The sequence below is a fragment of the Sciurus carolinensis genome, chromosome 10 (genome assembly GCF_902686445.1).
Source record: "Sciurus carolinensis chromosome 10, mSciCar1.2, whole genome shotgun sequence".
In the NCBI taxonomy this organism is placed as follows: Eukaryota; Metazoa; Chordata; class Mammalia; order Rodentia; family Sciuridae; genus Sciurus; species Sciurus carolinensis.
In genome coordinates this window covers 79,402,183-79,418,962 of record NC_062222.1, presented here as the reverse complement: position 1 = coordinate 79,418,962, position 16,780 = coordinate 79,402,183, and the positions used below count along the sequence as shown (strand labels likewise).

Genomic DNA, 16,780 nt, shown 5'->3' with positions numbered 1-16,780 from the left:
GAAAGAGATTTCAAACTAGTTTAAAATGATAAATGAAAAAAAATGATAAATGATGTCACATGCATTGAAAATTCTTACAGGGCTGAGGCTAGAAGGGAATCATTGAAATTCAATTATAGAGATGCAGGTATTCTCATTTAGTTTGATCAGCACATAGGTAAAGACAGGAGATTTGCAAAACCTGAAGCACTAGTGGCCCAAACTATTGTTCTTAACACTGAGTTCCTGGGGACACTTGAAGGATAGTCAATGAATAAGACACTAACAAAATTCTGGTGGTTTGAAAATATTAGTAATATAGTTTCCAAATTGGTCTTACAGAAATATAAGGCAAGGAAATTATGTATTTTTTAAAATATTCTAAAAATCAACATTGTTCAATGAAAACTGGATCGGTGTGGTCTGTGAACCCCTAGGGTCCCCTAAGACCCTCTCAGGGGGTTCCACAAAGTCAAAACTATGTTAACACTGAGACAGTGTTTGCCTTTTTCACTCTCATTCTGAGTGTAGAGTGGAGTTTTCTGGATGCTACCTGACATGTAAGTTTTCCCTGATCTAATGGCTAATGGAGTATATACTTGGGTGTTCTTCTGTTTGAAAAAAAAATCTTGAAAAATATCAGTTTTAATTTTTAATATTGTAAACATCAATAGATATACCCACAGAAACAAAGTCTTTGGGGTTCTCAATACTTTTTAAGAGGGTAAAAAAGACAGAAGCAAGAAAACTTGAATTGGATTATAAAGTCTGTGCGGGGGTGGGGGGCACTGTGTCTTGTTCACTATTAGATCCACTCTGCCTTGCAAATGATACACACTCTGTAAATACTGGCTAAATAAACGAATGACTGCCAAAGCGAATACCTAAAAGTGCTTTTAGAAATGGAAAGCAAACAACCTAAATAGCCTTTATTTTCCTTTGGATGCTTTAGTTTAGTTATCATCTCCGATTAAAAACAGTCCCTTCCTCAGTGTATTGTGTATGTATAGTATATATCTTGATAATAAAGGACACAAATGTCTACTCACTTGGCCAACCTCCTATGTTATCATTAATGAGCTTATTTCCACCTGCTGATTCTTCTCCGGGAAACAAGCAAATGTCTGGCAGAACAGATGGCCCCTTTACTGTGGCCTGACAGACTGAAATCTTGCACTTTATTAAACAAAATTAAAGCAAAACGATTTTCATAGGCAAGAACTTCTCCTCACCCCAATCTCTGCTTTAATGTAAATCTCTGCTTTAATGTAAATTTTGCAGAATAATAGTAATTATTAGGGGCTGGAGTTGTGACTCAGTGATAGAGTGCTTGCCTGGCATGTGTGAGGCCCTGGGTTCTATATTGAATACCACATATAAATCAATAAAATTAAAGATCCATTGACGACTAAAAAATATATTTTAAAAAAATATATCTCAACTAGAATCCCTGTCTCAAGAAATGAAGATATGGACTAAAAATAATCGCAATCCAAACTCATAATGGATTTCATGATTAGCTCCTTAACTTGATTCAGCAGGTCTGGGCAGAGTCTGATATTTTCCATATTTTCATAAGTGATTCTGATGCAACTCCTTGAGTCTAGGGACTACGCTGAGAATTACTGGTCTACTCCATCATCATAAATATTAATAATGGGTACATTTGTGGTCAAGGCGGAATAGTAAGAAACTGAAAGAAACATACTATGATTGTGCTATCATAAGATCATATTTCTAGAAGCCAGGGAAGAGTTGAATAATTTTGCTTAGGAGTTAGAAGAATCTTGCAAGGAAATAAATGCTATTGCCTGTGTAGCTCTCTGATTTCTGCTTGTGCTGAGTCAATCACATCGCTTTGATATAAACCTGGAAAGGAGAAACTAAGTGATGAGGCACATCTACGAAAATCTCAGCAGCTGAAAAGCCACACAGAGGTGGGGCTTGAGAAGCCCCAGATGCATAAACAGCTAGGGCAGGATGAGTAAGCAGAGGAAGCTGGTTGGTGGAGAAAGAAAAGGAAAGAATGGGAGAGTGTGCCTGGTTTCTGCTGACTTTCCAATTTCTACTGTACTCTCAGGAGGACTTAATGTGCTGTGCTTCTCGCCCTTAGGTTTCTAAGGGCTCCCCCTTCCAGCTTTATAAAAAGAAAAACAAAGTTTTATCTTGCTTGAGCTAGCTTGAATAGGACACAGCTCTTAAAGAGCATGAGTCTTAAAGAGCACAATCCTGGGCAAATGGAAAATGTGGCCATCCTTGAGGTGGGGAACATGGGTTTAGTATCAGGAGACCCAGCACGCATGCCTAACTCTATACCTACCTCTCCATTAGGCTGTAGGTAAAGTACTTACTTTCCCTGGGCCTCACTTTGCTTGAATGCAAATAACAGATTAAATGATCTCTGAGTTTTTTTCTGATTAAGAAAAATTGCAATGCATGATTAGCTTTGAATAGAAGCAACCCAGGAGATAAGGCACATACTGAGGAAGGAGCCCTTTAGGATAATATATAGCTGATTTTCTTTACATATACAGCAATAAAATTGTTCTACTGATTTTACTTTAAAAAAGAAGTCTTTGAAAAAATTAAAATGGAAATAAAAAAGAAGACTCTATATTCACAAATCAAAGCTACTTAGTTAAGATTGATTCTATTTTATCTCTTGAGGCATCAATAGAACAGCTCCAAAGTTGCTATGCTCCCAGGGAGGCCAGCTGCTACTCATTTGCCCAAAGCCTCTATCCAGGTGAAGAGTAAGCGTGTTTGTACTGTTCATCCCATTTGTGAGACCTAATACTGTGCCCTGCCTTGGCCTGTGAAGAGGAGGTAAAGGATAGGAATTCTTTTTTCCTCTCGCTGGTTTTCTTGCCAGTCCATTCCTTGTTAGCCAGATCTGACTTAGGCTAGTTCTACACCTCCATTTCTGTTAAATGTTCAAACTGTCAACAAGTCTGTAGGGATCAGGAGGTCAAATTTACTATTCTGAGGTACATAGCTGCCCCTAAATAAAAGGCACTGTGCCTGTATCACAGAATCTCAGATATTTGGAGGTAGAAGGAATTTGAGTTACTATAGAAACTTCAATTAACAGATGAGATGGGTGTGGTGGCAAACACCTGTAATCCTAGAGACTTGGGAGAATGAGGCAAGAGGATCACAAGTTAGAAGCCAGCCTCAGCAACTTAGCGAGACTTTCAGCAACTCAGTGAGATCCTGCCTCAAAAACAATAAAATAAAAAATAAAATAAAAAGGACTTGGAATGTAACTCGGTGGTAAAGTGCCCCTGGATTTTATCCCCAATAAAAACAAAAACAAAAACAAAAAGCCTATAGCTAAAGATAATAATGAATGTTAATGTTCTGGCATTGTATGAGGCACTAAGCTGGTTGCTTTACAGAAATAATTTTATTTCATTCTTTGACAACCCAAGGTATTCTTATTATCCTCATTTTCAAAATGAGAAAACTGAGACTTTCAGGGTTAAATGATTTGCTATTGGGAAAAATTTTTAATTGGAAAATAAATATAAAATAACTTACCCCAATCAATAAATCAGCAAAGGAAATGAACACATACTTCACAGAAGAAGAAATATGAATGGTCAAAAAATACATGAAAAATGCTCAACATCTCTAGCAATTAGAGAAATGCAAATTAAAACTACACTGAAATTCCATCTCACTCCAGTCAGAATGGCAATTATCAAGAATACAAGGAACAATAAAGGTTTGCAAGGATGTGTGGAAAAAGGTTCACTCATATATTGCTGGTGGGACTGAAAATTGGTGCAACCACTCCAGAAAGCAGTATAGAGATTCCTTAGAAAACTTTGGAACCACCATTTGACCCAGTTATCCCACTCCTCGGTCTATACCCAAAGGACTTAAAAACAGCACACTACAGTGATGGAGCTACATCTATGTTTATAGTAGCTCAACTCATAATAACCAAGCTATGGAAACATTGTTGAAGGTGTCCTTCAACAGATAAATGGATAAAGAAAATGTGGTATATATACACAATGGACTATTACTTGGCCATAAAGAGAAATGAAATTATGGCATTTGCTGGTAAATGGATGGAACTGGAGAATATCATGCTAAGTGAAATAAGCCAATCCCCAAAAAACCAAAAGTCCAATGTTCTCTCTGATTTGTGGATGCTAAACCACAACAAGGGAAGGTGGGGAGGAAAAGAGGAAAGACAGTAGAATTAATTGGTCATAACTTTCCTAGCCTTGTATTTGTATACACGACCAGGGTAACTCCACATCACGTATGACCACAAGAGTGGGAACCTAAATAGAATAAGTTATACTCTGTGTATGTATATTCTGCTGAAATACATTCTATTGTCATGTATAACTATACATAAAATTTTTTTAAAAACTTGCTATTTGGCTTACTCAACATAATCCAAGTATTGTAGGTGACAAAAAAGAATTTGAGTCTAGTTCTGCTGTTTCTCAGGACACTCTTCTTTCCATTAAAACTATCAAATGTGAGTCTGAGACAAGAGGATTGCAAGTTCAAAGCCAGCCTTAGTAAGAGTGAGGCATTAAGCAACTCAGTGAGACCCTGTCTCTAAATAAAATACAAAACAGAACTAGGGATGTGGCTCATAGCTGAGTGCTCCTGAGTTCAATCCCCAGTACCTTTCCCCCCAAGAAAACAAAAAAAATTATAAAATGTGAGACAATAGTGGCTCCGTTGTGGAATGCTTGCTTAGCATGTGCAGAGCTCTGAGAATAAAATTAAAAAATGAAACAGCGAGAATTTATTATGTCCCTATACTGCTATAATGTAGCAGGCACGGTGCCAGGTGCCAAGACAATTGGTTGTGCTACTAAATGAAATACAACAAAAAATTCTCCCTTCAGACTTGTAGGAGGAAAAGGGTCTGCTGGTTCTCTGCACTAGATCTTCAGGAAAGTTCAAGTGCTTGATAGAAAAGCTCTCATTAATGCCTTATGTATCCCAGGAAATGGGTATGGACCCAAAAGGAGGAAGGTACTACAGAGTCTTTCTTTACAAATGAGAACATTGAACAGCAACCATTATAGAGCTTGCCCAATACAAGGCAGTCCCTAGGGAGCCAACACAGCTGTTGGTACAAGAATATTTTAGTTTTTTCCCCTATAGTCACTGGCCAACATAAAAGTCCCCCTTCAGTCACCTCTGGTCATTGCAGAGCACAAGGACAATGATCACTTGAGACAAATTATTCTTACAGGAATTACTTCTCACAATTAGCCAAACTATGCATTTGAATTCCATTCCTTTTCCCTCTCCTTTTTTTCAATGGGCAATCTTCAAATGAAAAAACTAGAACTAGCAATATCAGAGTGGATTCAATTACAACTATATTATAGTCAAGTTATGAAAGAATTATTAATATTAATAATAGAATATTAGTGGAACTATGATGACTACCTTATATTAGTCACCTGTTTCTTGCCTGACACTATGTAACTATTCTACATTTAGCCCCACAATACTACACACGCAGAGGCAGATACAGATTTTGGGGGTCCCAAAGCTTATATAAATTGAAGGGTCCTTCTTAGGAGAAAAAAATTGGGATACAGAATTAGGTACAGGGCTTTGGAAGGGCCTGTGCAAGTAAGGGATCCAAAGCTTAAGCTTCATGAGCTCCATAGTAAATATACCACCATGTGCAAAATAGCTAACATCTCTCATCCCCACTTTTACAAGTAATGAAACTGAGGCTCAGAGAAGTTACCCAAAGGAAAAACTTGAAAATGCAAATTTAGGATATGAACACAGTGTGTCTGACTCCCAATCTCATGTACATTTTCATTGTGTGGCTTCTAATAAAAACAAAATTGCTATCATGTATTAAGTGCTAACCACATCCCAGAAAAATCATACCCATTTTCTTGAATAATTCTTGCAATCTTTCTATATACTTTAGTTGTTATTATCTTCATTTATAGATAGGGAAACACGAATGAAGAAAGATTAAACAACTAGCCCATGGTCATCCAGTTAGTACCTGAAGCCAGGATTCATTCCTGGGAGTTTTTGCCTGCAAAGTCCTTACTCTTTCCCACGGTCCTGTGCTACCTTCTACCCTACAGATTATCCAAGAAAGAGCAAAATGGTAGAGCAACATTCCCAAATCTGTACTGTAACTTATCAGTCTGAGGCCATTCCTCAGGGAGAAAATCAATTGGAAAAACTTATACAAAGTTCGGTCTTAGGCTCCCTTACAGCAACCCAACCCCCACCCCCAACCCTGGCCAACATGAAATGGAGACCCACAGGGAATCTGAGGGCTGGCTAGAGCTAGAGCTAAGGAACTGGGAAGATCACTCATCCTATCTGGGTCTCCTGAAATCAGATTGCTTAACTCTAGACTCACAAAGCAAGGGTTTACGTCCTCAAATAAATCCTGTGAAATCTTGATTTGGATGTGGAGAGTGGAGAAAGGATTTGGTTTATTTTGTCCCTGAACTCAGTACTCAGGCAAAGAATGGTCTTTGAGAAGCTCAAACAGTAGTTCTTGTCTTCCCTTGGCAATGAACTTGTGAAAAATTAAATGATGCTTTGCCATGGCACTTTCTTTAAAAACTGCCTTTAATTGCCAGATCCCAAGTAATTTATTACTTCTGAAAACCTCTGTTAAAGGAAGATGTCTGTTATCATCTGGAATAAAACATTACTAACCAGGAAGTAAAGTGACTCAACAAGGTCTGGACTCTTTTTTTTCTTTTTTTTTTTTTAATCTAGCTGATAACAAGTGTAGATTACTGGAAGAAATGAGGTATAAAGATGTTGCTGCTAAAAAGAAAGGCTGCTCCAGTGACTTTTTTTTTAAAAGGAAAAATTGATCACAGTAACTTTCTCTTGTTCCTTTTTCCACGTGGCTTGGTGGATGTGGGTGAAAGGGCAGAGGAAAAAAATGACCAGTGAAATCAAAGGATGGAAAGGGCTCCTGACATGACTAGCTTTGCAGCCCACGCATGCAAGGGGAGAGACAAGTCCAAATTCTTTTAGGGACCTAAATGCAACTCTGCCTGAAAGTGGTGGCTGTCTGAAAAAGGCAAGAATGACGGTGAGACAAGGCGATACAGGCTGTCCGTAGGAAATACAAAGCCGCTAAGTCCATCTAAGCAGATTGTGATGGATGAAATGTCACCTAGCCCAAAGGCTTGGCCTGCCTACCAACCGCCCTGCCCAGCGCAGGAAAGCAAGAACACAATAGACCACACACCCACTTCTCATCCCCAGCCCCACACCACTTCAAAGACCAAGCAAGCAGCTAACATAACCTGCCTCTTCTGTGGTGTCTTTCATTTCGTTTTAGTTCTTCTTGAAGCAGAAAAACAGTTTGGTTACGACAGAGATTGGGGTGTGGGAAGCGGGTGGGAAGAAATACAAATGACAATATAAGCGCAAGCGTTTTTGAAAAGTCAAGAATCACAGTCTAATTTATTATTATTAAAGGGAACACAGTCATCTGCATTCCTCGCCATCCTTTAACCCTCTCTACGAAGCACAGAAAGAAAGGAGTGTTCCAGTCCGGAGGGTTTGACCGGGTGCAGGTCTTCCCTGCACACGGTCCACGGTGCGAAGTGTCCTGGAAACACACACACACACACACACACACACACACACACACACACTCACACCTGCCCCTCTCACCTTCTCGATCGTCTGGTCCACGGCCTTCTGAAAGACCCGGGCCACTAGCAGTGTGACGCCGGTCACCAGCAGAAGCAAGGACAGTGTCCCCGCCGTGTAGAAACAGCATCTGCCCATTCTGCGCGCGGCTCACGGGCCGGGTCAGGCCGCACCCGCCTGCTACCCAACTGTGAGGAGGGAGGAGCAGCCGCCACGGCCTCCGCAGTCGCGGCGAGAAGACCCGGGACCCTTTGGCGCCCACGCTCTCTGGTGCCCAGCTCGCGGCGCTGCCCCGGCGGTGCGCGGTGTCGGCTCCTCCGCTGACCGAGCGCGGCCCTCCGAGCACAAGGCAGACGGGACCGCGGGGTGAAGAACGGGCTTGGTTTCGGTTTCTCTCGCTGGGACAGCTCGGGAGGGTGGAGGAAGCTTGCAGAGCCTTGACGCCTCCCGGTCGGCCTCGCCGCAACCCGGGGAAGCGACCGCCGGCGACTGCGCGGGGAAGCGGGCGGGGCGGAGGAGAGGCCGCAGTCATGTGCCCCGCAGCGGCGGCCGCGATTCGGCCGGTGCCAGCAGTTGCAGGTCCCCGCAGGCCCTCAGCGGCTGCGGCTGTGACTGTAGGACCATGGCCAGCACGGGCCGCGTCCCCAGCCCCTCGCCACAGGCTCCGCAGTCATCCCGGACTAGGGGTGTGTGAAATCGCTTGTCTCCCGATCGCTCTTTAACTTGTCCACTCCGCAGATAAGTGCTGAGGGCCTACTATGGGCCAGGTGCTGGGGCTTCATGATGGATGCGACATTGCCCCTGCTCCAGAGGAAGTTCCAAGTTAGCCAGGACACTGTCTCAGAAATTACAATACAGTGGAACATTTACTTTTACAAGATGTGTGCTTAGATCTGTGCCAGCCAGCGACTTCTGCCTGGATGACCTAGGACCCCACAATTGAACTGGGTTTTGGAAGATATGTAAGAGTCAGTCTCCAAAGGGTGGTGTGCAAGAAAGGGTGGAGGAGGCATTTCAGAGAAGGAAACAGAGGGCAAGGCATTGAGAATGAAGGAGAAAATCTGCAGGAGGAAAGAAGGAAGTTTCTGTTGACCATAGGCTCAGGTGTGCAGGGCATAGGTTGGATGTTGGGGCCCTGGGGATCAGATTTGAAGGGCTCTTTGTGTCCTGTTGAAGAACTGGGATTCCCCAAGAGCTTAAAGCAGGTTAAACTGGTGGCATCATCTGCTTTGCTCACCATTTTGTCCCATGCATCCAGGATGGGCCTACACACAGCAAAGACTCAGTAAGCGTGGGATGAATGTTAGTTCTGTGCCAAGCCTTTCCTAGTGCTTTACACACACCCACTCATTTAATACCTGCAGCAGCCCTGTGATGAAATGGTTGTTTGCCCGAGTCCTCCGAGAACAATGCCCCATAGGAGTCTTGCACACGAGATTTAGGAGGGGACTGGACAGGGAGTTGGACCTGGGATGCAGGTGTGATTCTTGTGAAGGAAAGGGGAAAGGAAGGAAGGTGGGGGTAAGGAAACATGTGACGATGTGGTGCATGACTAACAAGTTCAGCAAGGCCCTGGGGAGACGGGTGTTGGTCCTTGAACCTTGTTCCCAAAGTCTGGCATGTCCTGCCTTAGTATCCCTGCTGTGCTTAGTCCTGGTCTGGGAGCAGCCTTGGAAAGCTAGCCTCTGCATGGACCTGGGGATAAATATCAGAGGATAGATTCAGCAGACCTCAGCAGCTGGGGCAGAGCCCCTGGGCAGTTATGCTATCTGCACTGGAAGATCTGAGAAGTACATTTCTTGGCCAGTGCATTGTGCAGTCAGCCCTCCTTATCCTTTAGGAATTCACCAAGGATAGATTGAAAACATTAGAGTAAAAGCTAGGTTGTTGCTGATATATACAATGTAGTTATATTTAGGAATAAAAGCTACCTTTTTGCTGATGTGTATTATGTAGTTAGACTAGGATAGTTGCATCTGTATTGAACTACAGATTATTTTTCTTGTCACTATTCCCTAAACACAGTTTTTTCATAGCATTTATATCGTATTATAAGTAATCTACCGCTGATTTAAAAGCATATGGGAGGATGGGTGTAGGTTCTATGCAAATTCTGTCATTTTCTATAAGGGATTTAAGCGTCCAGGGATTTTGATGTCCTCAGGGCATGGAGGTGTCCTAGAACCAGTCTCCTAAAGATTTTGTGGCACACCATATTATTCTCATTTTACATGAGGAAATTGGTAACTCCAGAGAGTTATGTAATCTAACAAGTTAAACTAGTTGCTAAGTGGTGAATCCTGCCTGGGCTAGAATTTAGGGCTGGTGGCCTCCAAAGCCCTCACCTTTTCTACTCCGTGGGTTCCTGTCACCAATGAGAACCTGGGGACAGGAATCAAGAAGTTTTGCTGAGGACTTGTTGAGATGGGGTAATGGATGTAAATTTGCCACTCCTCCTATTAGAGGTAGTATCTATACTTTCTCTCCTTGAATTTTAGTGATTGTTAAACCAACAGACCGTGGTGGAAATGACCATATCCTGGAACTTCTGAAGCTAGGTCATAAATATCTTTCAGTTTTTACCTGGGACTCTGGACATACTTGCTCTTGGAATACTGAGCCACCACTAAGTTAGTTTAACTACCCTAGAGAGCGCATGGGAAAGACTGCAGGGAGATGCTCTGAGCCTGCAAGAAAAAAAATATGTCCTGTCTCCCAGCTGTCCCCAGCCATTTGAGTCATGAGGTCAAGACATTATGGAGCAGGGATGAGTGACCCCTGGTGAGCCCTGCTTGAAATGCAAAATAAAGGATTGTTGTTGGTTTAAGCTATCAAGTCTTGGTGTGGTACAGGACTGAGATAGTGGGACAGGACTGAGGCTGGAGTTTTGGCAGACTGTAGCTGTAACTCCTTGGCTCCACACAGCTGTAGCTACCAACAATCTTTGAATGGAAGATCCTGCTGGGAACTGGAAGGATTCAACTATTCCAAGCATAGTGGCTAGTGTGCCTGTGTGGTCCCCAGTCCTCCTGTGTCCACCACCAGCAGACTTTCCCTACCTGGAATCATGCTGTGGTCACAGTCTGTTTTTTTCCCCATGTCTGCTTTAGATTTCAGTTGTCTGAACAACTTTACTCTGCCCTGTGTTGAGGGACCATGCTAACCTATCAACCTCCATTTATCTCCTTCCTAGGTATTCTTTGGAGTTCTGCAGCAATCTCTGTGTGTCTTTTCCTTCCCCAACTAGAAAAATGATTTGGTATTGCATCTGAACAAATGCTGGCACTTGCAGGTTCATGCTCAAATTGAACCTCTACCCCTACCTCTGACAACTAAAATCAGATTTTCTGTTTGCCGGCTTCATTCTGGAGTGTAAACTCCATAGTTACCCACCCATTCCAGCCCTGGTCACCAATCCCACTGCATCTGTCTCATTATTCACTGAGAATTCTTGCCGCTTGTCTGGTCTCAGGGTGGTCTCACTGACTGTGGGGATGGGAGATGGAACCAGATATGACAAACATATCTAGTGTGGGGAGAGTTTTTGAACAGGGGCTTCCAGCTCTGATGTCCTTGATCTACCTTCCCATTGAGGATCTCTGTTGTTTCCACTGTGTCAGGCTGCTGTGAACCACTTCCCTTTTAAATCTCTGGTCCAAACTGACAAAAACCTCTTTCTTGGTTCCTCTTAGCACAGCTGACTAGACCAGCATTTAAAAAATGTACTAAATACTATGACAGAACAAAAACGACCTAATTACAGAAAATATAAACAGCTTTTAAAAAGAATGCATATCCACAAACTAGCAGTCTATAATCCTGCAATAATTTCTGTCTTATCATGAAGGCTGGCATAACTTTTGAGCCACTTGGCCTTTCTGTTCAGATCCTTCTTCTCTACCCCATGACTACTACTTGTAGGGACTTTTGATCCAAAGTCTAAAAATCTGATATAAACTTCTCAATGCCCCTTGGAACTTCCTCCTCATTACTGATCTATGGAACATGTTGCCTCCGCCACTAATTGGCATCATTAATTTAATTGCCATAGAGTCATCTCACCCTACAGGTGAGATTCTGCACTTTACTTTAGGGTGTGGCCACTGCTTGGCAGCATACACTAATAGCCCCTGACAAGCTGGTAGGTGAGGTGCCATGGCAAGGGGCACCGCTCCTATGTTTGGTGGGAAGCTTTGTACCCTGGTAGGGAGACGATCAGAAAAATTCCTGGTGACCTCTCTACACATAAAGTCAGAATACTTGAAAATGAACAAGTATACTTAGGAATAAATAATTCTTGGTGCCTATTGAAATTCCACAGTCATTCAGGATGAAAAAAGAACTTTGTCCATACCTTTCAAGACAGGGCTACCTGGGGAAGCAAGAAACTCTTTGGGTCCCCCACTCTTAAATTTAGAATATTGACAATACACTTAAAGGAGGTTAATCATATAGTCATTGAATACTTTTATGCTGAAAGCATTTATAGTGTAAACATTTATAATACCCCACTTTTTTTTTTTCCAGTACTAGGAACAGAACTCAGAAAAGCTCTATCACTGAGCCACATCTCCAGCACTTTATAATTTGTATTTTGAGACAGGTTCTTGCTAAGTTGCCTAGAGCCTTTCCAAATTGCTGCCGCTGGCCTTGACCTTGTGATCCTCCTGCCTAGCTTCCTGAGTTGCTAGAATTACTGGCGTGCCCTACCATGACCATCATATAATATATCACGATTCTTGGAACCGTGATGGCTCCCTGTAATTGCCAATGGTTCTTATTCATGTTGTAGTCTTGTGCTGCCTGTCCTATCAAAGGTGGAGTTAATTTCTCTCCCCTAAAGCTGGGATGGCCTCGTGATCTGCTTTAACTAGTAGAACACGACAAAATAGATACTGTGCCATGTTCAGAGTTGGACTTCACTGGGCTGGGCAGCTGTTTCTTTCAACTTTTGGGGATCTAACTTCTATTTTGGAAGCTCAGATTAGATGACTGAATGATAAGAGAACACATGGGAAGGACCCTGGAGCATGAGAGGTCATTCATGATGTCATAAATTCCCAGCCAAGTTCTTAGATGAAAATAGCGTATTCCCTATGCGTCAGAAGTAATAAACTATCACTGCTGAGCTTTGCTTGAATTGCAGAATGGTGAGCAAATAAATGACTGTGCCCAAAACTACTACCTTGTGGAGTGATTTGTTTCATCATAGTTATTTGTTAGTTATTTTAATATTCCAGGAGCCTAAAAAAAGAATGGAAGTGACTCTGGGCTTTGCTAAGTTTGTGCTAAGCCTGGGTCCAAAATGTTTCTAAAACTCTTGGCTTTCTTATTATTTGAAGATGATCTATAAAATGTACTGTCATACTGTAGCGATTGATATGTGTTATTTCTAATTGTTTGTGGAACATTCTCAACCCTGACCATTGTGAGATTCATAAGAAAAAAATTACTCTTCCCTCCCTTTCTTCTTTGCCAATCATTCCAAGTTTCCGACATTGCAAAAACTTCTTTGTGCAGACAGGTGACAAATTCCTCAAGGCGAGTTTATTTACCAGGTACATTTTATCACATTCACGCCATGACGAGGCAAAGGGCATCTCTGTAAGGCTGCACCTGGAACTCTTTGTTGTTTCTTTTAACCAGAAGATAAATTCTCATGGCTCCCTATTATCATCTTTTTCCCCCATTCTGGGGGAATCTTTTCTAGTTTGTTGTTTGTTTGTTTTCCAGTACTAGGTATTGAAACCTGGGGTGCTCTTTCACTGAGCAACACCCCTAATCCTTTTTATTTTTTAAATTTGAGGCAGGGTCTCACTGAGTTGCCCAGGCTGGCCTCTAACTTGCAATGCTACTGCCTTAGGCTCCTGAGAGGCTGGCATTACAGATGTGTACCACTACACCTGACTTTTGTTTTGTGTTATGGAAAATGAGAATTCTCCTCTTCAAATCCTTTCATAAAAAAATTTTATTAATGTGAATTGTTGTTCCTCTAAGGGTTTAGACATTTTCTAAAACACGAAAATTAGGAAAAAGCAAACAATTTGCCTTGTTCCCTTTCCTGTCCTGAAACCAGAAGCATAGACTTTTCTAACTAGCAGAATGTGTAGGTGGGAGTGCAGTGGAGATGAGTAGGCCACAGGGAACTAAAAAGAAGAAAAGAAATAGTGACAAACGTGGTGATTATGTCACTATTCTCCACCAGTTGTTCAGGGACCGGGCACTGTGCCAGATGGTGGACTTCAATTACTTCATTGAATCTTCACATCGGCTGTGAAATAAACGCTCTCTATTCTAAGAATTAAGAAATGGGCACAGAGAGGTTGACTAACATCATGTCCAACAGCATGTGACCAGTAAAAAGCAAAGTTTGTACCCAAACCCCAGTCAGCTAGACACTAACATCAACTCCTTTATAAAAAAAAAAAAATTAGTTGTAGATGGACACAATATTATTATTTTATTTATTTATTATTTATACGTGGTGCTTAGAATCAAACCCAGCGCCTCACACGTGCTAGGCAGGCACTCTGAGCTACAATCCCAGCCCTTACATCCACTCTGAACCCTTTCACTGCTGCTTAGGATTTCTGGCCTCATGTAATTGAGAGCAAAAGGAAAACAATGAATATTTGCTGAAAAAGTCGTGACATTAGAACAGTTGTCAGGGTTCGGGCATTCAAGAAGACCAGGACTGGGATCAACTGTGTGTGAGAGAGAACACCTCTGCCTGCCTGAACTTGATACTGAACTAGAATGGAGAGCCAGGAATGAGTTGCCAGGTGGGTGACTAAAAATATAATTTCCAAAATACATTCTGACTTGAAAACTGTTCCCTCTAGAAATAGTTTTATGGTACTTTCTAGAAGCAAATTAGGCCTGGGTTTTGTTTAAATAGCTCTTCAACTCAGTGTGGCAAAACTGACATATTGTGAAATGTCAGGGCTGCCTGATTTCCTGCACGTTGTGAAATCAAGGCCAAATAAACAACACAAGAGTTACAGTTATTCTCCAGTGATTCATTCCATCCGTAGACATTGTTTAAACAAAAATCCAAGTTTACTCAGCATCTTTCTGATGGGGAGACAGGAGAGATGGAAAGTAAAGAAAGAACGGCCTGTTGGCCAAGGCAGGCCTTATCAGCCCCAAGTCGTGTGGAGGAAGTGTCCATTCCAGGACAGGAAAGCAGGAAGGAGAGGCAGACAGGGCATGCGAGTTTAAGATATTAGACTACTGAGAGGTAAAAATAAGACCTGTTCCTTGTCTCTAACCCAGTCCCCACGTGACTTCTGAGTACATTCTCTGGGTCTCTTTGGAATTTTACCCAGAAGTTTCCTTATTGATCCAACTTCAAAGAAAATTTTTATTCAGTTAACTTTATAATTGTTTAGAAACATTTCCAGTTTTAGGGGCTTGGGGTATAACTCAGTAATAGAGAGTTTGCCTGGCATGTGAGAGGCCCTGATTTCATCCCCAGCAAAAGAGGAAAGGGAGGAGGAGGGGGAGGGGGAGGAGGAAAAGAAACATTTCCAGTTCTTCAATAAATAAATACTATCTCTATTTAGCCTCAGTGGAAAATGTTTCAGAATATTCATGACTACTGATTGCTTCAACAGCATTGCAACTATTTTGAGCACAGTAGTCATCTATTCTAAATCAAACTAGAAATTGATTCAAAAGATAACAAATCTTTCTAAAGAACCCCGGCTCTTTAAACAGTTAAATACAGAATTACCATGTGACATAGCAATTTCATTCCTATGTACATATCCAAAGGAACTAAAAATAGGTACTCGTACAAATACTGTGTACAAATGCTCATAGCAGCACTATTTATACTAGCCAAGATGTGGAAACAACAGAAATGTCTATCTGCCAATTATGAATAATATGTATACAGTGGAATATTATTCAGTTAAAGAAAGAAGTACTGACAAATGCTACAACATGGATGTACCTTGAAGACAGTATGCCAAGTAAAGAAGCCAGACATAAAAGATCATGTATGAAATATCTAAAATAAGCCAATCCTTAGAGACAGAAAACAGATTGCTGTTATCAGCAACTAGGAAGAGGAAGAAACAAGGAGTAACTTTTAGTTGGTACAGGGTTTTTCCTTCTGGGCGATGAAAATGTTTTGGAGTGATCCAAGAAGGGTGGTTGCACAATAATGTGTACTTACTAAAACCTACAAGTGTGCGCTTAACTTTTATGTTATGTGAATTTCACATCAAGAAAAATTGCAAATCGCAGGGGAATTTTAAAAGAAGAGGGAAGATATGAGAAGGAGTTGTGCAGATATCAAACGCTCCCAAGGAATGTTTGTCTTTCTCAAATACCATTTATGACTTGAGTGACAGTCTTAGAATAAGATATTGGAATATGATCTGATAGAATATGATATTCGAAAATTCAGTGATGTGAAGAAAATTTCCACTTGGGGAAATAAAAGGGATAACCAGTCACAGGTGTGTTTTATGTTCTATAACAAGGAGGATTGTCCACATATGACTCTGGGTGCTATCACTTTTTTCTTCGAGAAAAAAAGAAAAAGACCTTTATTGGAAGTTACCTGGTATGGAGACAAGAAGCAAGCTCCATCTGTCTCCTTGACCATCCAGTGAAGATGGTTTTCAAAAGCTTTTAGGAGTTGAGGGGTCTCATAATGTCTTTGGTACAGATTGGATAAGTTGTTCTTCCAAGGCTTATGCTACTTTAGTCCTGTGTTGTAATTTTGTGGTCAATGCCCCTTGCTCTTGGTGGTAGTCCATATAGCTCCCAGTTCTGAATATAAGTCTGAGGCTTAGTTCTGTCCAACTTGGGGTGATCCTTAGGACAGACTTTTAAGGTGCTTCATAGTATAGCAGGGAGCATGGGGTTAGGTGAGTTCTTTTTCTCACAAATTTAAAGAATAAAACCCAAGGACACAAGGGCAAGAGCAAAGTAACAGAATTTATTAGAGTAATAGAAAGATAGAAAGCAGAACTCCCAAAGCAGGGTGGAGGCGGGATTGTCCCAAGAAGTGTTGCCAATGGGTGTCCATTGTCTAGGGGTTTATGTGTATCTACTGAGTTAAGGAAGTTAGCCCCCTGACTCAGTCCTGGGTAGGGTATTCATTGTATACGAGATCTTTACATGCCCTTTGATCTAATCA

At 41.6% G+C, this 16,780-nt stretch overlaps 1 protein-coding gene across 1 annotated transcript in view; it reads right to left on the bottom strand.

The window, feature by feature from the left end:
• The window catches only part of Scarb2 (scavenger receptor class B member 2), a 61,204-nt gene extending 53,125 nt beyond the window's left edge, over positions 1-8,079 (bottom strand). The window contains exon 1 of the mRNA XM_047566153.1: positions 7,648-8,079. Coding sequence (XP_047422109.1) covers positions 7,648-7,764 — 117 coding nt within the window. The 5' untranslated portion in view covers positions 7,765-8,079. The remainder of the gene's footprint in view (positions 1-7,647) is intronic.
• Positions 8,080-16,780: the final 8,701 nt, after the last annotated feature.